Below are 23,774 nucleotides of genomic sequence, written 5' to 3'. Positions count from 1 at the left end.
CCTCAAAGTGCCAGGTCAGGGGTGCTGAGTTACCAGCAATGCTGAAATGAAATCCAAGAATGAAAAACTCATCAGAATTTCAGGCAGGAGCTGGAGCTGCTTCGCACATGTTCTGCTTACTTGTGTTGAGAGAAAACAAACCAGTTGATTTCTCAAGATATTTCACTCCGTTTACAACAGTTTTTAGTTCTATGGTTTGTAATATTACATACTCTGAAATGAAATTCAATCCCCAAATCCTTCTAGCTGGTTACTCATAAAACCCATTAAGTTCAGGCATAAGCAAACCAGACTCATCTTTTTCCCTCCCAGTGCCTATTACATATAAATAGTAATTATTGTTCCTGGCAAGGCTCTAGTGTCTCTTATGATTCTGTACTTTAATGATCTGATTTCTTAGCACTTTCCACTGAAGAATATATTTAACAAGCATCCATGTTTCCTCCTCCATGATAGGATTTTTAAATTATGAATGTAATAAAGACAATGATGTTGCCAGTCTCATGATTAATAGCTTAAAGAGACATTTGCTAAGCCTTCATTCTCTCTATTATCACAAATTCACAAGCTGTATAGCTTTGTAACATGCGGCAAAGACAAGATTTAACTCTATAGTTACACAGCTAAATCCACAAGCAATACAAGAAAAGCATTAGTGTAGTTTGATCTAGAAAAGTAATCTAAGACCTATGTGTTCTGTTGACAGATTTGTGTTTTTTAAATGCCACCTTAAAAGAAAGTGTCTAATGCAAGATTTCCACCCTTATTTATGCAATGGGTGACATCTCCAATCTTGTATGTTGTCAGAACATAAACCACATTAAGTTACATCACTGTGAGACAGAGAGCATCATTAGTGTTCAGCTCAGAGTTATTGAACTAATCAACTGGAGAGGCTTCTCCTAATAACACATCCCAAAACAAGCTGCTACAAACATTCCCTCAAACATCACATCGGTTGCTTTTAAAATTAAAATGAAACCAAACCACTGAAAGAAAATAGAGTTTATGGTAAAACTCAATTTTATTACTGCACAGGAACATGGGCTTCATTCAATGCAAGAGCACACCCACAGTGCACAGTCATTGCTCAGTGGAGTTAACTCTGCACCACTTTCCAAGGTTTAAATTTTCACGTTGAATTGAGTAAATGCTACAGTAGATAACGCCAATCAAAAGTCTGAGAAAGAAAAGGTAGGTTAAGCATTACGCTGGAGATTCAACACAAGCCAGCAGCTCTGTGCAAGCCTGTCTGGCTTGGTGATCAGTGCATGTGAAACATTCAAAATATCACCTTCACACTCAAGAGAGCCAGGTAAGAACAGAACAACTGCATATTAGACACCACAAAGGGCCAGCCTCCATTCTGCAAGTACCAGCAGCTCAGCAATAGGCATCTCTCTACTCACCTTGCAGAATCAAGGCCACACTGCATTTATTGATTTGTATCAGGGGCACAGTCATTTTAAACTATAGATTAAAGCAAACGAAATGGAAACTGCTAATTCATTTTCAATTCTGTTTAAGGTTTATTACAACTCAGGTAGCTTAAATTTGTCACGCACGAGGCAGAGGCTTCACCAGTTCTGGGACTATTTGTATAAATCAGCACAGCGAGACAATCTCTTTGGAACAAGTCGTGAAATTTAAGCATCTGCCAAACCAGTTCAGAATGATTTATGAAAATCTGAAGATCACATTAATGGAATTGCTAACAGCCATAACTACATCCACATAAATGTGCCTCTCATAATAAAAACACTCTACATAGTTCTGAATGTTTTAAGAACTAGTAAAATGACTACAGATTATGAAGTCCATCTCCTTTAAGGCATCAAAGACATTCTCAAGGAGGAGTTAATTAGTCCAGTTTCACAGGATACACCATTACAGAGCCTGAGATTCTGACTGCCTGTGATTAATTTCAACACTGCACCAACATACTTTGCTTACATTAGATCTGTTTTCAATTTCCCCTCCTTTTTTTTTCAGAGGCCCCTCACTGATGTGTTCACAGCTGGAGACTCAAATGCAACTCCTCTGAGCTGCCCCATAACCAACTGGAACACTTGTCAGGAAACCTCTAGATGACAAGAAAGCACATAAGAAGTACTTTCCAACATGCATGTTTCCCCACCCTGTTCCCCAGTTCACAAGGCAGCAAATTCAAATGCAAGCCCCCTTCCCTCAAATGATCTGGGACACACATGCACTTGCTTCAAAGCACCCACGTTCAACACAGAGCTCACAGAAATCCTGCGCTCTGGCTGACGCTCTGATAAGGGGATCGTGATTAAAGGCTCCTCACGATCTCTCATACAGAGCAAGATGGATGCTTACCAACCAGTAGTAGGCACCAAGCCTTAGGAAACAACTGTCTGTAATGCAGTGTCCCAGCACATTCCCATGCAATGAAAAATATCCATCAACAAGGCAACTTGCACAGAAAAATAAGGGTCTTTCTTTGAGGCATTGAACCTCCCAGGCTGGTAGTCTCACAGGACACCTTTCAAGCTTCCTTACCAAATTGCTCAAGTTCTGCAAATAAAAGCAAATTGCTCATGCAGTTCTTTTTGTTCCACTCCCTTTCTGCCAGGAGTCTTATTTGAAAATAAAGCCTCGCTTTCATGCACCCAAAGTGGCACCACCTCCACATCTCTTCCTGGCCACCCAATTCTGTGTATTCCTTCAGACCGGGATACACATTTAGTAGCAGGTTATACTGAGCTAAGAACTGTCCTCTGGGTTAGTTGTGGCCTGGACCAGCTGTCCCACCACATAAGCACTGGAACCATACATGTGACACCAGTGCACAGTGAAGATGAGAATGGCAGCACTGGCTTGTATGTGCTACCCCACAGGAGGACATAGTAGTAGTTCCACAGGAGGAACTACATCCCAAGTTTCAGTTTTCATAGAAGTCACCCTGCACTGCTCACAAGCAGTCACCTCAAGAAGATGCTGCTGTCCTGTCAGTTACACCTCAGGGAAACACAAATAAGCCATGGGCTGTAGGGTGCTCTGCACCATACAGTGGGCACATCTATCCTGCCTGTCTGGGTTTTAGGTTCTTTCTGATTCAGTAAGTTCCTCATTTAAATTAACCAAGTGCTTAAGGCTTTCCTTATCTTGCTAAATTAAGCCAGTCCTTGCCAGCTGCCAACAAGGGGAAGTGGGAACATGCAAGGATACTGCAGGAACTCCTTCTCCAGCACAGCAGTGTGCACGTGCTTCCACTTCCTGGCCTGACTGTGCTTGGCACTCCCTCCCTTCTCCCTCCCGTCATCTAGGAGGGATCTGCACCTGGCTTAGCTCAAGTCTGAATTAATTTGCAAGACAGGGAAGTCAAAGTAGTTTTCCTCCATCAGAATCAGGGCTATGGATGGACACAAAGTGAAGCTGTGCAGCAGATGATGTTTAGCAACGAAAATACTTTTCCTCTGGGCTCATTCCTGTATCTGGCAGAAAAACAGCAGACATTTGCCGGTGTAGCAGTGCCAGACAACAATCTCTTCAAACAGACGTAGCTCTCTTCAGCAAGGAGCACATCACCAAAGTGAAAGCCCAGCAGATCCACCACTGTCACTCACCCTTTGCCCAGCACAACCACCCTGTGAAGTTTAGGGCTGGGCTCGTGGGCTCCCACCCCTCTGGAGCGGGATGACATCACCTCGCTGTGCTTGCACTGCACCCACCACAAGTGCTGCAACTCCCAACCAGACCCATTGGTGCTACTGGACACAGACAAAACCTGGGATGTTAGAGACAATCAAATAGCAGATGCAGCAGAAATTAATTAATTTAAATTTGAACAAAAGCAAAAGCCAACAGGAGGTTAAAGACAACAAGCTTTGAAGACAGAGCTGAAGGGAGAAATGGTACATTTTCACTGCGTATCATGGATTTGAGAAATGACTCAAAGTCATCTGAGATGTAAACAGTTACTGCCAAGGAGTTTATCTTACTTTTTAAGGTGTGACTCTTCAGGGCCAGCTTCATAATTCTCCTTAATACACACATCATGGAGACTTCTGCAGCATCTAGGAACTTACCATCCATCTGACTGACTGAACACTTCTGTACTTTCTATTATACAGACAAGTGCTGAAGCTTTATTTGTGCAAAGACTGCTTTTTATCTATAGGGACAGGCTGATAATGACAGCCAGAGAAATGCTAACAGAACAAACTTTATTAGCAACTTGAACTATTTGAAAAAGGATTTTCACAAATTAAAGCTGTAGATGACTTTAGCCACCCTAAAATGTGGTATCCAGTATTACACAGCCACAACAGGGACAATGGAACTATCAAATACATTCTAGCTGTTCTTTTTATGGCATTGATTTTTTTTTTGATACATTCAAAGCATTATTGCATCAGAAAACATATCATGCATCTTTTATTTTTCCAGACAAATTCACCTGTATTTGTCATTTCTAGCTACACCTCAAAGGTGCCCCAAATCTACCGTTTAATGGTTTTAGTTGCATGCTTTGCCTATATGCATGCTGAAATAATAAATATTAAATACAGGAAAGAACATAAGAGAACCAAACTGACATTAGGAATAGTCTGTGGCAGCTCTGTTATGTTCTGCCAGTTAAAGAACTTTGCAAAAGATTGAGGTAACAACAGTGGCCACACCACTCAGCTGAGAATCGCTCAAAATTCATGGAAATTTTCAGAAATTCAAGTACACAAACACCAGCTGCAACTTGTCAGAAATGCCAGAGAAATTAGGTTGGCTGCATTTTATTAGTCTATTAGCTGGCGTTCACACAGCTCCTTGTAAATCCTTTTTCTCACTCGGGGCATATCTTCCTGGGAGAACTGAAAAGGCTGGTCTAAGGCGAGGCACTTGCAGTACTGGGGAAAAGGAAAAGGCTTGGTTGAAAAAAAGGACATTTACTACATGAAGAATACAGGCCACTGATTTTTAGATAGGAATACTCTTACCTGGAGCACAAAAACCCCACAGTCACTGTCATTTTTCTGTTGTGGAATGCACTGAAAGGAAAAGAAACAACCAGAGATATATCAGATCCTTACCTTTTTACTTAGTTAGATCCTTTCATTCTCTAACTCCTGCTTAAAGTCCAAAAGGAGATTCAGCATAAGGATCAGTTGTCTCATGCTCAAGAGAGAGCTATTCTGCAGCTCCAGAAACTGGAGTTGTAATTACTTGTTCTCATCCCAAACTCTGCAAGGTGACACTCAACACCTTGTTAGAATAACACCTAATATTTAGAAAAATATATAGTGTAGGACAGAAAATAAATTATAAGTCTTACTTTCAAGTTTATTTTCTTTTAAGTGACCTACACAGAACAGCTTCTCAATTAGTTTAAATAAATGTTTGTACAGCATTATCTACTTTACACAGGACAAAACTGTATCAGCAAAGTCACACAGGCCTAGAGGAAGATTACTGTCAGCATCCATGCTACCAGCAGTGGCCTTCCTCCCCCAGCCACACCAAAGGGTTTCAGAGAACATGACAAATGGTTCATCACTAGGCAACAGGGCTGAGCAAGGCAGTCTCAAATGATAACTTTCAACCTTCATTATTTCCTCAAACATGCTCAATTTTGATATGCAGAGCTAAAAAGTCCCAATCACTAGTGCTATTATGTCTCTGGCACTTGAAAAGGTGAAGTAATTGTTTTTTCTCAACTCCCAGATCTTCTGCCTCACAGAATGCAGGAGGATGAACTGACTGCACAGGTTGTGCATGAGTGCAGAGAAGAATAATTTTATCATTGTATCAGCATCTAAAAATAAATCTGTGCAAGGAGGGAGCTGTTGGAAGTATGTCTAGTGTGCAATGACCTGTTTTATATCTTTGGAGCCATTATGGGATGGCTACGCAAATTACATATTCCCTCATTTACACTACACACAAGTTGTTCCCTTTTATTGTTGCCAGACTTTGTTTACTTGCGATCAAACGCAATGTGCCACAAACAGCCCTGGAGACCAAAGCCCTCTATCCATAGCAAATATAAAATATCAGCAGTAGCAATACCAGCCTGCTCCCTCCCTCACCAAAGCCCATCCATTCAGAACAGCGCTTTCAGGAGAAGGGGAGCAGCTGAGTGTCCAGCTCAGTAAGTCCTTGACCTTGTGTCAATATGGACACCAGCTGCAGGCGTTGCTGTGCACACATTTAATTGTCCAGAGTAAGGCTCAGATCACCAAGCCACTTGCAGAAAGTGCTAAAGCCCTGCTGGGAGCTGAATGACCAACAGAGCTGGAATTCCCATGTGTAACTACCTGCATCTCTCCCAGCACCCTCCATGTGGGCAGCATAATCCCATTTACTACTTGTACAAATATATTAATTTAGAAGCAGCTTCATGAAATCTCCCACAAAGTCAGACCCCAGGGCTCAAAGTGCTGCCATTTACCTTTGTCACAGCAGTCTGCCAACCCTGAAGGAACTCGGGGCGATTCTTCTCTTTTGCTTCAGTCAGCAAATACTTTCGAATGTTCTTTAAAGAAGGGGGAAAAAGCAACATTATTCACCCACTAAAGAACAGGAGAGAAACACTGACTGCTTGGTTGGTATCCTTTTGACAATGAGCACAAATTTCAGGTGAGCATTAGGAGCTGAGCTAAAATCTAGAGGTGAAGAAATGAACTCTGGTGGGTACTGTGCCTTCTACCATCAAGGTTCATTTTAATCTATCAAGGGGAGCTCTAACACCCCTCAGCCACACTGTACACTGCTCTACTTCATACCAGACTAGCTGTGGCACCCAGGGACAAGGTCAGAGTGCTCCCAGACATGCAGAGAAAAACAGAGCAGCCTGGCATGTGTTCTTTCCTGGCTTACTGGCTGACAGCAAGGCCCTTATGTTCAATATGACTGCATTTTTTCCTGCTGGAATCTCAATACAAAACGCTCGAGTTCTGCAGCTAATCAACAAAGCTCCAGGGAGAGTTTCAGTGACATACAGGAAAAAAAATAGGCTGACACAAGCGAAGAGAAGGAAGAAAGATAAATGAGACTATGGTCTTGGGTTAAGCAAATCTTACTTCTCTGTAAACAGACTGGGCATTTATAGCACAATTTAAACACTGCAGCACAGAAATATTCACCTTAGTGTGTGGATCACAGTGAATTTTGGGCCATTTCTCCCCTCCTACCCCTAGAACAGGCAGAAATAAAATTTCCTCATGTCTGTGAGACACTCAGGTGCAAATGCCTTGCCTGGAATGGGATGGGAGAGATCAGGTTGCAAGGCTGCAGCAGAGACCGTAGGGCTGCCAAGCGGGATGGCTGGTTCATGCTGCACGTTCTCACAAGCTAGAGAGCATGAGATCTCTTGCTCCCAGGACAAACATTAGCTTCATCCTCAGCAAATGCCAGCAGGCATACTATCTTCATTCAGAAGTCCTAGCTGGAACTCTCCTGGGTACAATAATTACTACTCTTCTGTAAGCCAACAACTACACACAGTTAAAAGTAGAGGGCTGCTGCATCAAGCAAGCAATTAAGTTGACAAAATTAGCTTTTGTAAGAGGGTCATTACAATTTGCTAAGCCCAGCAAAAATTTCCTGGCTGTTCTTTATCAGGAAGACTGATAATTTAACTCCAGTGTTCGGGTTGCAGCCCTGAAAAGTTGCTGAGTTCTAACCAGAGGCCAACACCCCGTTTCAATGCAGGACAAGGAAAAAGGCAACACGCTGTTAATAGCACAGTAACACATAAACCCCACTGGGCAACACTTTGGCATCTTCAGTCCTGTGCTCTCACCCAGGCAACCTACCCCCTAAAGGACCACAATTTATCATTTATCCTAAATACAAGTCCCTCAACAGATGAAAGAAATGCCCTCACTCTCCTTGGGGTGGTTCTGCTTCCCCAAGGCACTGGGTTTTGAGCTCCTGCTTTTTGTGAGAGTGCCAAGTCAGAGTCACCAAAGCCATGCTAATTACACGGTCAGGCTAATTGGGCAATAGGCAGTCTGACCTCAGCTCCTGGCTCTGGTGTGACCCTCAAGCTCTGTGCTTCAGACTCCTCAGCAGGACAGGCGGATTCTCATTTCATACACAGCAAGACAATGACAGACATACCACATTTAAAGTTTATGGCTGAACAGAAACAAAGGGGGAGTGTTTTGTTTAAGAAAACAGTTCAGACTTTGCAGACACAGCTGTCACTCTTACCTCTACACAAAACTTAAAGTGAATGCCTTGGGAATCGTAAAATGAAATAATTCGACTGGGGATGTTCACAGTAATGAGGGACCAGTGGACTTCCAGGTGAATAGGAATTAACAAGAGAGTCTTCTTAAACAAGTCCACCTGGCAAAAAGAACAACATATATTACAGAGAGTTCACAGGCAGAATACAGCAAAGCAAGAGATTAATTGTATCCAAGTTTCCTCTCTGCCACTCCATAACTGAGATCTTTTTTTTTGCCCCCTCCACTCTTTCACCACATTCTTCACATTTACCTAATACACAACTTATTAGCAGGCACAAAAATACAGCTATGGTCCAGAAAGTGGCTGAGAAACCTTGTACAGTATCAGAATTAATCACTACTGTATTTGTGACAAAATCCTGCTCATGTTGCACTGCAACATCTGTGTTGAAGTGGAATTTCTTAGGTAATGATGGCAATACAATCGAGCCTCAGTTTAGGTTAGCTCTTCATCTCTTCAGTAATGACACTCGTCCAGTGTGAGCACCACTCATTTCTATCAGAGCTGCTAATAGAAATGAGTAGGTGACAGACCTTGGGGCTGTTGATGAGAAGCTGAAAACAATGCAGCAATGTGCATTATCAGCCCAGAAAGCCAACTGCATGCTGGGCTGCATCACAAGCAATGAGACCAGCAGGTCAGGGAGGAGACTGTGCCCTTCTTTCACAAGAGACCATACCTGAAGTGCTGTGTCCAGCTCTGAGGCCCCATACATAAGAAGGAGGTGGACCTGTTGGATCAGGTCCAGAGGAAACCAAAAAGATGTTCAGAGGCCTGGGGTATCTCTGCTGTGAAGACAGACTGAGGGCTTGGGGCTGTCCAGTCTGGAGAAGAGAAGGCTCCGTAGAGACTTTATAGCACCTTCTAGTACCTAAAGGGCTACAACAAAGCTGGAGATGGACTTTGGACAAGGGCATGGAGCAACAGGACAAGAGGGAATGGCTTTAAACTGACAGAGGACAGGTTTAAATTAGATGCAAGAAATAAATTCTTCCCTGTGAGGGTGGTGAGACACAGGCACAGGTTGCCCAGGTGGCTGCCCCACCCCTGGCAGTGTTCAAGGCCAGGCTGAATGGGGCTTGGAGCAATCTGGGATAGTGGAAAGTGTCCCTGCCCACAGCAGAGGGGCAGAACTGGATGATCTGTAAGGTCTCTTCCAACCTAAACCATTCCATGATTCTGTGAAGAGGCTGTAATTACAAACATCCCACAAAACCAGCAAGTTTGCAGTTTGACCCCTTCTGTTCTAACAGAGGCTCTGGGACTTGCCAGAGGAAAGCAGAGGAGTGCAGGATGCTTTGGTGAACAGAGGAAAGGAGGGCAAGAAGGTAGAGCAGATTCATCTTTTCTCAAAGCTAACTTTGTAGCAGATGTACTGTGGTCACAGGCAAGCAAACAAGGGAAAAGGTCTTGAAGTACAGAACAAGTAGATCAGATGCAACACCCCCGGTGTCTGTATGGCAGATGAGCCCTTATGCTTTTGGAAGCCAGCCAAGCCAGGGCCTTTCATGATCTTCCTTCTCCTAGCTCCTCTTGAAAGAAGTGTCTAATTACTGGGGTTTTGGTGGCACAGTCCAGAAAATAAGCGAAAATAGAATCCTGAACTAAATGAACTCATCCTGTGGAAAGATTTCTAAGCTTTTTTCCTGTTTTTTTTTAAGCACTGTGCAATTTGAACAGTACATAATTGCAACACTACTGGCAAGGGCAGGTCTTTTGTAGGAAAGAAAAGTCTGTTTCTTGAGTAACAATGGGAAGTCGAAGAGACAAAAAGGTGTGGGCATTCACAGTAGTTATCAGCCGAGCCTGGCTCACAACAGTCCTTTGATTGTGACAAGCATCGACCCTGCTCCCACCTGCAGAAACTGCTTCCTGACTGGATTACAGCACACTCACTGCACACTGATCCATCACTCCTGGAGAGAAGCACAGGGATGTCAGCCAGCAGCAAGCTGAGACCACAAAGGAAAACTGGAATAAAAGAAATGAACTACATCTTCTGTGATGTCCAGCAACAGCAGAGCCACACAAAACTCAAGGGTCCTCATGTGGCCCTAGTTGTGGGATTACTGCAGGTGTGCAATCCTGCAGCAGAAGAGTAGAAACAGGCAGCCAAAAGTTTGTCTTTAGTTATGAACTGATGCACAGGAAGAGTGGTGGAAACCCAGATTCACTTCACCACGAGAGCAGAACCAGCTCTGTGTCACGACAGTGAATCAGGAGTGTCAGCGTGATGGGTGATCAGAAGGGAGAGACACTAACAGGAGCTCTGAAACCACTGCAGCCAGAGCCAGCACAGGGTACCCTGTATCCCAAGAGAAAACATTTACAAAACATGGTGCAATACTCTGGTGTGTTTAAAGAGCAGAAACAAATTCCCCTTTATTGCACATTGCAGGATGAAGGAGTCTACAGAATCCTTCCCATAGAAACGGCTTAGTTCTCACTCTTGCTTGAGAGATTCTATAGGAATTTAAGTGTAAATATCTAAAAATTGTCCTGTCTCATCAGGCACCTCTCAGCAGCAACAACAATACAGATCCTGCTTCCAGAATCTACCTTAATTTTGGGGGTTTTTACAAAACTTGAGTTGCTAGAGAAAAGGAATGTTTAAAAAATAATATGTGGGAATATTAAGCACTGATATTCCATCTCTCTTTAAAGAGATTTTTAATAAATTATATGAATAGATTTTATATTTGGATAATGAGTTCATCTCTAGCATTTCACAGATGTGTGCTATTTAAGTACTTCTGCAGAAAGATCATACATTCAAACATGGCCTTTGATTAGTCTTGCCTCATCTCCCATATTAGAAAGGACAAATGTTCATAGAAAAAAAAAAGAAAAAAAGAGAGTATTTCTTTTTGCATTAGCTATCCCTGAAAATATCACACCCATGATTTGGTGTGGGTTCTGGAAAGTAAGGTGAATTATGTTCTTGTCAAGAGAACAACAGTCTGGCTTATTAACCATGGGTCTCTTTTTTGCTTTCTAGTACCTGGTATGTGTTACTTGGAGTAACAATTTGATTTTGTCAGAGAATGCTAGGTTGAGATAAAAGGAAGAACCAGAATTAAGTCTGCTCTCCTGTAGATTAGTGTACCTGGCACTGTCAGGAGCAGTAAGAGACATTTCTTGCAGTTAAATTAACAACTTGCATGAACATACACAGAGAGATAACCTCCCACTGAAGATTTAGCCATTCCAAATACAACATACCCATACTAACTTGAATAGTGCCACACTACTATTTTCATCAAGCCCTTCCCACTTTGTACAGCTCCTTTGCAAATAACACACTGTAACCCAGCTTCAAGTTAGTGACTAAGCCCAGACCAGCAGAACCCCAGCACTGATGACACCATGTTAAAGGTACCTTTTTAGTCCATCGTTTTACCCCATTATATCCTTTGGTTACGAGCTGTCTATGAAAAAAGCTGTTAAAGAAATGAACCTAAAAAGAGAGAGAGAGAAGAGCAATGAGCACAAAAATTTTCATGCACAGTCATTCTCCTTCCCCCAGGATAATTTATACAAAACAACTTGTAATGAGGCAATATTTAATGTAAGTTTAGAAACAGAACCCCAGTAGGGACAAACAGAGGCTTTGCCAAACCTCAACTCTTACTGTTCTTCAGCAAGCTAATAAAATAAGCCTTATTTCCCTATAATATATCATGTGAGCCACTGCAGCATTTATATTTACATTTTTGTATCTCCAGGCATATCATGTTTAATTTTTTTGTTGGGGACAGACTTGGGAGAAAAACACTAGGACAAGGAGTTAGTTTTTGTTGCTCTTTACAGGGGTCAAGGAAGAGAACAATGGACTGGAAAAGCAGGGGTGGTGGAGAAGGGAGTAACTTCTGGCTTTAGTTGCTGGAAGCTGAGACTCAGAAGAAAATTGATCAAAACAGTTATGAGATTTAGCCCAACAACATTGTCTTTGGCACTCAACTCTTATGACATGAACAATATTCTGCTATTGAGAAGTATTTTTAAGGTATGATTGATCCATTTGGTAAGTGAAAACCGACATTTATGACAAAAAAATGTAGGCTTTTCCAAAAAAATTAGCTCCAAGTTAACACTATTATTCCCTGTGCTTAGCTTCTTGCAATTATACTAACAGATTAATACAAATAGAAATCTGCAACATCTGTTTTTAATAATTCTGCTAGTGTAGAGGTGGTAGAAGGCTTGAGCTGTTACTTGAAAAAAAAAGTTAGAAAATTCAGCATCTGAGAACACAGTCTAATAGCCATTAGCTATGCCAATAGACTTCAAAACCACATTCTGAGGTACCAGCACAAAATCTCCCATGAGGATTTCAATTATGCACTAGGAAGAAAAAGCAGACACAAGCAAACAGATACAATCTCCAATACCCCTAGCCTAGCACACTCAGGAAATATGGAGAATACTAATGAAGAATTACCGTCACCTCTAATCAAAGCAACAACGCTCTTTCTTCAAAGCTTGAAGATTTTAAGAGTTAGATTGTGCAGAGCTCATCTAAGAATGGCTTTGTTTGGTTCTTCCTTTGTGGTCTCACCTGAAAACTGTTCTGTCCCTAAACAGATGGTTTTTTATAATTGTCACTGCTGCAAATTTAGTCACAAAATGTGGGGGGAGGGGGTTATCTTGATTACTTTTTTTTTTTTTTTTGCTTTCTTTCTCTCAATTGCCACCAACAGTCAGGCACTGCAGTTGCAAAGCTGTAAGCATTCTGAGGAGGATGCACAAAACAGAATCCTGCAGAGTCAATACTGCCAAGGAACCAAGCAGCTCCACACAAATTCACATTCACCAGGCAGGCAGCTGACACAGCTTGAGCTGTTACAGCCCCCACAGCTACGAGGTGGGCGGGAGGGTGAGTGCAAGCAGCACATGTGCATGGTTCAGATGCTAACACTCATGGTTTGTCATCTCAGCAGAAATCCATCTTCATCAAAAATTTCAGCTGAAACACCAGGCTGGTGAGCAAAGGCATGAATACAACACTTTAGAAGCAGATAAGCTGGAAACAGAAACCTCTAGGGAAGTAAAGAGAGTGGGATGGGCCAAAACAGGGCACGTATCTTCTACAGGTACATCAGTGACATTAGGCTACCACAGAGACCACCTGCAGAGCTAATACAGTCACTTCCTGAAACAAGAGCAACAGCACTGAAAAGGGAAAATGAAAGGTAGAAAATTTGAGCAGCACATAACAACAAATTATAATGGAACCACTCAGGCCATCGTTGAGTTGAACCCTGATTCTGTACCCGACGTGTGCAAAGTTTCACCCTCCCCTCTCCATCTCTCATTAGGTACATTTGTGTAATAACAAAACTCCCTCACCTTTTCAGGGACCGCATCCATTACGAGTTCACCATACATGTTAATTATCTGGAAGAGTTAGTAAATAGTTAAATACATACATCACAATTTTTTAAGACCCAAATTCACAAGTGCCCATAAAACACAGGCCCCTACCCACTTAAATCAGCAATATGGAGAAAGCCTTAAGAGCCACATTATCTGAAGGACAAGCACTCTGCACTAATAGTGGTCATCCTGGAGAGAGACTGTAACTGGCTGCTTGAAGTCTGCCTCAATCTTAAATGCAGTTTAATTCAATTTAAGTCTACTAGTGCGTGCCCTGGGCTCTGAAGCCTTCCTGGTTTTTTGGCTGTGGGCCACAGTTTGCTGTTTCACTCTGTCATTCTTATAATCTGCTCAAGCTTGAGATGGGGAAAGTTACTAAAACCTATATGAGTAGCCACTATTTTATCAAAATAGTCCAACCTCAAGTGGTCAAAAGGAAACAGTCTAATTTTCACACCTCCCAGCTTCCAGACTTACTGCACCTATCACTGTAAAAGCTGCCCACCACTCCTTTTACTTGTGAAGTGTAAAGTAAGGACAGCCCACCTGAAATGTCAGCAGAAGGTATACAACTGGAATTCTAATATAAATGGGCTAAAATGGGTTAGGGAAGCACATAAACACCAAGCATCTCTGACCTGGTCATTCAGCCAGTTCTGGCCTTCCAGTGTAGCCAAATCATCCATATCTAGCATGTGCTTATTATAGAAGACCCGGAAATTGCAAGTGGAGGTTTTTGGATGTTTTTCCCGATACTTCATGATTTCCCTGGTGATAAAAGGTTTTCTAAAACAGGATTGAAAAGGTAGAGAAAAATCAAGGCAAGGTCATGTCAAATGGATTCTGTTCTGCTAGTTGTTAGATATAGATCATGCAGTAGCAATGCAAGTGATTTGCTCTTTACCAAGTGTACAATGTGATACTGCTACACACCTATGGGAGAAATCTTCCTTAAAGACTTCTTTTAATCTTCCCATGACATCTTTTTCACAGAGTGGTACTAAACTGCCATATTTCTTCATAACTTCGTCTAGGAATCCTTTAAATATACCAGAAAAATTAAAGTGCAAACATATAAAAAGCTCCTGAGTTCACCAGTGCAATAAAGCTCTCAGCTCTTACAGGTACAAGCAGCAGTCATTCTGCACCCAACCAACACGCAGCACCACCACACATAGCAAGTACATATTTAAGAAAACTAAGCTCAAATTGGCAACATAATATAAAAGCGGGGGTAGGGGTAGAAGGACAAAAATAAAAATGCATGGATCTGATCACTCAGCTTCACAGGAAAAGATCAGCCCCTGTTCTTGCCATACACATACATATCTACAGCAAACTAATTATACCAGTGCTAGAGAAGAATCCATCCCCTTCCCTGCTTCAATTAGCATTTTAAATCATTTTACTGTAATGTGAAAAGCCATCAGTTCCTGCAACAGGTTTCATTGAAAAGCCAGTATCCTGTCCTTATGGCAGGCAGAATGACTCTCCTCAAATGCAGGCAGCTGGAGCTGGCAGTGTTTGCAGCCTGCTCAGTTCCGCTGCCGCACCACAGTGAACGGAAAAGACGCCAGACAGACTCCCAGCAAGTTTAACTCCTTTACCCTTGTATCCTAGGGATGGCATTTAAGGTGACACAGACAGCCATGTCAGCCTGTCATTGCCCAGGAAAACACTGAGCAACCACACCAGAAAAAGATATTAACTTGGAAATAATGAAGAGATGAATGCTGGAAGAATGGAAAAACCTAGGAAATAGACTTTTTTGTTTCTCAAACACAAGACTGGAACACTGGAGATATAAATTCCACACAAGCATCCAAAGCCACTCTGCAAATGAAAGAGAATGGAGAAGAAGATTTCAACACTTGAAAAAAGATCAAGTTCTCCAGCTCTCTGAAAATGAATTTTCATATGCAGCAGAAAACATGTGTTCTGTGTACAGAAAGCTGGTGTGTACAGAAAGCTGAATATGAGATCAGAGTCCAGGAAAATTGCATTAATCCAAAGTACAGGACTCTTCTGAGGCTGGGGTGAGATGGCAGAGCATCACTGGATAAGGCACTGTGTGCTTACTAAGGTTTTAAGAACATTTCCTGGAAACTTTCAAGATCAGGATAGGAAAAAGCAAGATGAGAGAAAGATTGGACAGAAAAAGTGCCAGAAGATCAGCAGTAAGAATAAAAACTGAAGGAAAGACACCAAGAAATAGCCCAAAATTCAATGAGCTAAGTAAGAATAGCAGTGAAGATGTATCAAAAAGTGTGACAGCAGGAAGGGAGGAAGGACTGAAGAACAAGATCAAACCACAACGAAGCATTGTTCACGGGAAAAGAACCTTCTTGCAACTCTGCCACACTTTTGCCTAACAGCTTTTATCCCTTACATCTCAGTACACTGTGACAGGGAACAGCTCAGGTATACTGCGACAGTTTCTCACTCTGGCTAGAAGTCTAGCTAGACAATGCGTGGGGCTTATGAGTGTACCTTATTCTGTTTAAATATGTAAAATTTTTAAAGGCTTTTTATTAATGCACAGAGGAAGGACTGTTCTTCTCATTACAACTAAGAGCAGCAGAGCTCCAGACCTCCAGCACTACTGACCTCACTTGGACTGGTGTAACTCAAGGAAGAGAATACAAAGTTCAGCTCTGGGGCAAAATCAGATACCCATCAGGAACAGGATTTACCATGGGGCTGTTTGATACATAATAGCACTTCTGAATGCACCAAGCATTGCAGCCCATTAACGTTCAGCTGCTGTAGAGAAATTCAAAACCCAAGAGCAGCCCTAACACTTGCACCTCCTTCATGTTTCTACCCCAGGAACTCTTTCCAGGTTAGCACTATCTTTTAGGGTGCAGTTAATTATTAACAACACTCCTAAACACACAAGAACTCCTGTACAGAGTTACACCACAACTAAAATTCTTCTTTACAGTTTTTCAGCTGAGAAAGCTCAGAAATACCATGCTATCAGACCACAAAACTTTAACCTTTGCCACCCTGATACAACCTTGGCTCTTGCCTGTTATAGAAGGACTATTTCTCTTTTTCTGATGGACAAACTTTAAAACTCCATTGCAGAAGTGATCTCTTCACTGGGTTACCACAGTTTCTCTCAAATTCTCACACGGCATCTGGTCCTTGCTGGATCATATAGAGCCAGTGACAGAGGTACACATCCCACACTAACTTACTATATATGGATGTGGAGAGCCAACTCCTTTCTTGAGGTTCACTGTCTCCTTCTTCATATTTAGCTTTAGAGCAATCAATTGCAAAATTGAAGGACAAACAGGTAGGCGGAAAAATCAGAGCACATCAAACTTCAAACAATTCCTTTAACACTCATTGACACCAGCTTTAAGTTTATGGGACTCTAAAAAGCCAATTTCTCCAAAGGAAGTTATCAGAACATCTCTCAAGTTACACTGATGGTACAAGATGGCACAACGTGTTAGCTTACTGCTCCTTACTCTATCTGTAAAAAGCTGCTACACATAAATAAGACACCAATTACTATTTTTATCATGCTTCTCTTTAGAGAGACTATCAAATACTGCATGCTCAGCATAGCACAAAAAAAAAAAAACCCAAAGCCTTTCTGCTGAACCTTTGCTAAGACCAGTCTTTTTAAAAATATTGTCTCATAGGATTCATTAAGCTTACTCTATGAACAATTGGAGAGAAAACTAAGGGACAATGAACAGTATTTGGCTATTAAAACCTAAGTTTAAGTGATTTAGTGAACAAGAAAAGAGAGTATAAGGGCAGAAGGAAGCCTTAGAATACCTAGGATTTTCAAAAAACAAATTAAGAATAACAATTGTCAACTGCTTAAAAACCTGAACCTTTTGATTCCACGTGATAAGACATTTCAAATTTCTACCAACAATTTCCTGCAGATTCCAATTAAACTACATTGTATTCTCTAAAACAAAATAGTCTTAAAATAGCTTGTCAGATAAACATTCATTTGTCCCTCCTTCATGCAGCTCTCCTTTTTGCAGCCTCATTTAATCAAATGTTATGCTAAGTGACCTTTACAATTCAGAGTAAGAAACCATTTTTATAAAGGAATTAACAAAATATGTAAACATATGGTAAGCAGTTTTCAGGAACTCCTGGATGTCCTAAGATATTTAAAAGGTATACCACAAAGCCATGTTGCCAACTGCTCATCAGCCACCCGGGAAGTTTTCTGACTGTTTCTTTTGCCTCCCTTCCGAGTTCCTGATTTCAGTCCTGTGCTTTCTGGTGACGGCTCCTCCAGAGGACTTTTACAATAAGGGTGATCTAGTAATTTTGAACTAAAAATGTCCAAGTTTAAGGAGCCTTCTACTTCCATCTGGCTAGAGCTGTCTTCATTCTGTGTCAGCTCCATGGATAAAGGTCCATTTGCAAAATTATCACGGCCATCAGAATCCTGCAAGGAGGATTGCAACAGAGTCATTCCATCTACACCCACAACTTCCTTAGATTCTGCACCATCTTGATCTGAAACAATTTCTTTTCCTGCCACAGAGACAACAATGTCAGAGCAATGATCCTCTTCAAGAGCCCCATTGGTCTCCACCTGGTGCAAGGCTTCTGCCTCTGGAGAATCTCTAACATGCAGTTCTGGTGGGACAGCATCCACACTGCCACCCTGCCCTCCGGATTCTGGATCCTCAGAACATGGCTCAGCAGACACATCCTGTGTGTGGCAGATCTCAGGTGCACATATTTCATTCTCCGCTCCTAAAGAATTGGGTGTATTATTGTTCATATCTGATAAGCTGTATCGCTTCCAAAGACGCTTACTTTTAGATTTCCAGGAGGAAAACAAATTACACAATCCACCTTCGAAATCCCGCTGAAGCGTTTCTTGATGGTCCCTTGTAACTTTCTGCACCCACCTTCGCTTGATTTTTCTTAATTTGCAAGTTTTGCCTCTTGCTCGAAGTTTCGGGAATTTTATGATTCTATACCGAAACCTAACCATAGAAAGTTTCTTATGCATCATAAATAAAAATCTCTTTTTTACAGTATGATGGTTAAATTTGGACCTCTTTAGAGCTGTCAAGGGGCCACAAGTTCCATTCCACTCCCTTTGCAACAGCATTTCCTTTTATAGTTGTTTAAAACTACCAGGACTGTGTTGCCCTCATCATTATTGCTCTCCTCCAAGCTATATACAAAACCACCTTTCTTTACAGGTAAGGCAGCACCTTCCAGCGAGCCACATGAGACATAATGGATATGGCCAGAGACAGTATTGAGAACAGCAACAGTTTCAAATTCTTCAATCAAGGGATCTTCACTCTGAAAGGAGTCATTGTTGAGTTTCCTTACTGCTTCTCCAGACGAGCTTTCAGCTTCGTGATAGGAACAGGATCTTTTTGCTCTCAGTAGTTTTGTAAGGAAAGCTGTATAATTCAACAGTAGGTTTTGGACAGGTTTCTGCATTTAGAAGCACATGAGGAGCCCACCTGCTTTGGAGATCAAGTGTCTTCCTTCTGCACTGCAGTATTCTGTACAGTTTGTTGTGATTTAAGCGCACAAATAGCTGGGCACTCTGTCTTTTCTTCTAAGTTAGGAAAACTTGCTTTTTGAAGCAGTATTTCCCAAGCTTCCCAAAACCAGTGGTCCATCTTCCAGACTGGGCCAGCAGCTGACTTCTTTGCCAAAGCAAATGTCTTCTACGGCTTTTCATTTTTCTGCTGCATTATGGTCTCCAAAAACAGCTGAAAGAATAAGGGAATTGAATTCAGAGTTATCTGGACTGTAACATAATAGCAAAACACTAAGGCACATACCTCAGGCCACATGCCTATCTAAAATTCCACCCCTCCTCCAATCACAACCCCACATTCCCTAAGACATTTTCACTTCCACCAAAAGGAAAAACAAGTAATAGCTGCAACGGTTCGGTGTGTAAGCAGGCTTTGCTCATTTACCTTCCCTAGAGGTAGAGCAATAAACAGGTAATTCCCACCCATCCCATGCTCCCCATATGTAATTCATGACTCTCTAGCCTGAGGTTAAACCTCTCTCACTGCCAACGCCTAGGGCAAGCACAGTTAACCAGCTTGCTGCAAAAGGCTTTTGAAAAACAAAACTCAGAAGTCCAAGTTATCAACAAGTATGTGCAGGTACCCCACACCATCAGCACTGTACAAAGGAGCCCTTATTCTTGTGCAACAAATGTGAGCAGCCCCCGAAAACACTTCACAAGCTCACACAGTTTTCCTTTAAAGGAACAGCAAAACACAAACACCCACAGAAATTTTGATTCTCTGACTAGATAAAGAATGACACAGTTTACTCTTAAAGTAATTGCTCTCTATTTACAGCAATACCTCACTCCGCGTGACACCACCACTATCAGCTTCTATAATCAGTGTTTATCTTTGCATTAACAAAGCAGTACCAATGCAGCACAGCAGCTAATCATCATTAAAACTCCTTTCCCCACTAAAAAACCTGCACCTCAAAGCGTTCAATAAGGTTATATCTGAGACTACACAAGTGTGTTAACGCCTGCATAGCAGTATCTGTTTGTCTTGTAATATCTGTTTATCTTCACTACGTAGCTAAAAATATTAATTAGAAGTTAGAAGAATCCAGAAACTGAAGGGGAAGGCAAAAGCAGCAAATACAACATGTGCACTTCATGCAAATTGTCCCAGCCTCACTAGGTACATCCCATTCTGTATTTTACAAGTTTGTATTTTTCTCAAGTTCAGAAAAGGACTTTGTCCTGCCCCTCTATCAGAATTATTCGGACTTACAGACTATTATAGCAAGTTTTGCCTTAGCTAGGTCTGTCCTAATCATTACACACAGGCATGTGTAGCTCAAAATAAAGGAGTCTATAAATAAACATAAAACATTAACAATTGGACTTTTAAGGAAAGTATGAATGACGCCTGCAAAACCAGGTATTCAAAGTCTGCCTTAAGAAGCTCTTCTGCATTTTTCACTCTACTCATCTTAGACAAAGAGCAGTTGGGATTTTTTGTGTGTGTGTGTATTTTTGTTTTTGTGGAGGAGTGAGAGGGGAGTGGAAATGCAGAGAGGACAAAGAATATAATTTACCACTTGGGTAAGATATTCCCATCCCATAGAAAACAGTCCAGAATTCACTGGATCAACAATGTAGAAAGAAATCTGGCTACCTCCACTGACAGAGAGCACAGCTTAACAGTATAAAAGCACTGCAATAGGGCCTAGCTCTTTTGTAACCCTCTATTACTCACCACACAACTCAGTTATCAGAAAAATCAGGACACAATATCTCATCACACCAATTTTTTTATACTTGCTTGTATAGCATTTCCATATTTCTCTACCCTAGAAGCAATTTACCCCTGCTTTTCCACTACAAACTCTTATATGTCTGTCTATTGCAAAAACATTCCTATCCACAAAACATTCCTTGAGTGGCCTCAGTAAACAGCCAAACCACAGGCTTGCTAGGACAGCTTATTCCAGACACATTTCATCCAGGTAAAACAAACAAACGCAGGCAAATCTCAACATTCTCAACACGGCCCCATACACAAGGGGCTTCTGCCAACACAGTGAGGGTTGAGCACTCCAAGGAGAGCACAGCAGATGAAGGCAAGGGTTTAATCTTCTCAGGCTCTGCAATAGGTGCCACATACCTGCCAGCTTTTAAGAACTCCTGAACAACTTGGAGTCATCACCTTTCTCCTTGCTCTCTCACAGCCAAGCCCAACAGCCTCCACAGACACTGCCTCAGACACAGGAAAAGGCTCTCTGAATGGCCATGGATTATGTAGCCACTGCTCTACGCAGAGGAGACTGAACTCATGATCATAGCAGGAAAAACACTGCATCAGATTCTAGCAAAGGTAAGTCCTGGTAACAAAAAGGACCCAAGGCAAAACTGAATGGAGACAAGACTGATGCCACAGTTTCAACATAATAGCAACAGTAATGGAAATAGATAATTTGCTCATTGGTGTCATGAAATCCAGCTTCTTAAAACTGCAACGAAGGAAGATGTTAGGAAAGCTATTCTACCTACCTTTTCTTCTGTTTAATTTTTAACTTAGACCATTTAAAAATGCTTTAATTTTAACTTACAGGATTAGAAAATATTTCATGTTTGTCTGCGATGCCCACACAAATTTTTCCATGATACAATTTTTCTGTACAAAAAAGTTTCTCCCTAAAGTGTAAATAAAGTTTGAGTAAACCTTTTAATCCACGCAAAGTTTTCTTGCCCTCCTCTCTCCCTTTTCAAACATGATCAGTTTTGAGTCTGGATCCCCTTAAAGTAAAGGCCTCCGAAGAGCAGTTAATCCCATACCTAGGAGCTAAAACAGTTCACTTTTCTAACAGCGGTGTTACTTAGAGTGACAAAGATAATCCATATGCAAATACTTAATTCAAGATGCTGCTTGAAGAACTGCTGCAGGAGTATCACTGGGTTTACTTGGCACCATAAACCAGCAAGACAAAAGGAGGGCTTAGAAAAGGGCTGCTAGAAAAGGAACTGGAGCAATGTAAAACTAAAAATAAAGCAAGCACTGCCCAAAGTTTAACTTGAAGAGAAAGTGAAATATGTGCCCCATTCATTAAGAGAGATGAAAAACCTCTGAACTGAGGAACTTGCACCCCTAACAGAGTTGTTTGGCTAGTCAGTGGAGGTAGCCAGGTTTCTGTGCTGTGTGGCTGCACAGGGATGCAGTACTACACCAGAAACCTCAAACTCAAAAAGCCCAAGATGTACACGTCCCAAACACCAAAAGTGAAAGAAATTTACTGTAACTCACCCCTTTAGCTTTGTTTGACATACCATCTGCAAATGGTTAAATATTAAAAGGCACAATTGCTTTTGCACTGGACAAAGACAACCCCAGACTGTTACACCTCTACATTAATGGCAGATTCTGATTATAGATTTGCTTTATACTCGAATTTTTAAAAAATATGTTTGGGAATCACTCAGTTTTCAGAATGCTTATCCCAAGAGCTCTGGTAAGATACAAGCAAACATGACTGTAGCAACCTGACATCAAGCACTGCACACTTGCATGGGAATGGAGGAACATGAGGCCCTCAATCCTTTATGAGTAACAAATTCAGTGCACACACACACACTGTATTTTCCTTAGATCAATCAGCAGATCGCTCCATTTGCAACTTACATGGCTGAAACTTACATCACCTTCAGTGGAGTACTGTAAAGATACTTCACATTCATCTTTCACCCATTATAAGCCTCTTAGTTTAACCCCTCATTAGTCCTTGGCAGTCCTATTTTTTTTTGACAGTCCTATTTATTTTTGACAGTTTTACAGATCCCAGGTTTTAACTGAAAAGCACATGAATGGGGAAAGCAATCCCAGGAAATGCTGCTGACAGAATGCTACCAAAGGTTTCTAGCTGACACCTGAACTGTCAGACCACAGAAACCTTTCGAACACACAAGTGCAGAACAAACCCACAGCACTGCAGAAGAGCTGCTCCTTCCTGCTTAGATCACCACAAGCCATCTAGGGCTGCATCAGGGTGCCCAGTGGGTCAAGAAACACATGGAAATTCTTCTGTTAAAGAAGCTTGTTTCTAAGAGCATCAGTAATGTAAATAGAGTGAACAGCTGTGAGAGCATGGCCTTGTGCAGGCAGGAGTAACTCATGCATCACCTGCTCCCGTGGGAGGCAGTTCTTACAACATCCAGAGTTCAGCCTTTCCCAGTGGAGGTCTGGGCAGCTCCCAAGGACAGGAGGTAAGGAGGAAAGAGAAAGCCAGTCTGAAACTATGGTGTGCAGCTGAGATATGCTGTGCAAGAAGATGCCCTCCCCCAAGCAGGATCCAAAATTGGAAAGAGAGAGAGGAAGCTGGAGAAGGGTGTCTCTCTTCAAACCACCACGTGGCCAGAGCTAAGCTGATAAGGTCAGGAAGTCTGAAATTACTCAATTAGCACATGCAAAAGCAGACTCACAGCACTGGCAACTATCCCCTCTTCTCTTTCTTTCCTGACCAGCACAGTTCTGTGAACTGTTAAGCAAACATTTTGTCCCAGAGGTGAAGGAAGCCCTAGGGAAAGGCACTTTGACACAACATAACTCATTAGCACAAGACCATACAGAAATAGCCAAAGTCCGAAGTTACTGACTCAGAGGAACACAGCAGGACATGCAGCTGGTGACCTCATGATC

At 41.8% G+C, this 23,774-nt stretch overlaps 1 protein-coding gene across 1 annotated transcript; it reads right to left on the bottom strand.

The window, feature by feature from the left end:
• Positions 1–1,000: 1,000 nt before the first annotated feature.
• On the bottom strand, positions 1,001–18,790 carry SENP5 (SUMO specific peptidase 5). Its single transcript, XM_053985895.1, has 9 exons — positions 17,755–18,790; positions 14,527–14,632; positions 14,232–14,379; positions 13,567–13,614; positions 11,597–11,674; positions 8,176–8,313; positions 6,410–6,493; positions 4,959–5,009; positions 1,001–4,868 (listed from the first exon to the last, which is right to left on the bottom strand). The coding sequence occupies exons 1-9, from the start codon at positions 18,701–18,703 to the stop codon at positions 4,758–4,760; spliced, it is 1,713 nt and encodes a 570-aa protein (XP_053841870.1). The 5' UTR covers positions 18,704–18,790; the 3' UTR covers positions 1,001–4,757.
• Between the last annotated feature and the right edge of the window lie 4,984 nt (positions 18,791–23,774).

Source organism: Vidua macroura, chromosome 10, assembly GCF_024509145.1.
Source record: "Vidua macroura isolate BioBank_ID:100142 chromosome 10, ASM2450914v1, whole genome shotgun sequence".
Lineage (NCBI taxonomy): Eukaryota > Metazoa > Chordata > Aves > Passeriformes > Viduidae > Vidua > Vidua macroura.
The sequence above is the reverse complement of the archived record's forward strand: the minus strand, read 5'-3'. Positions and strand labels throughout refer to the sequence as shown.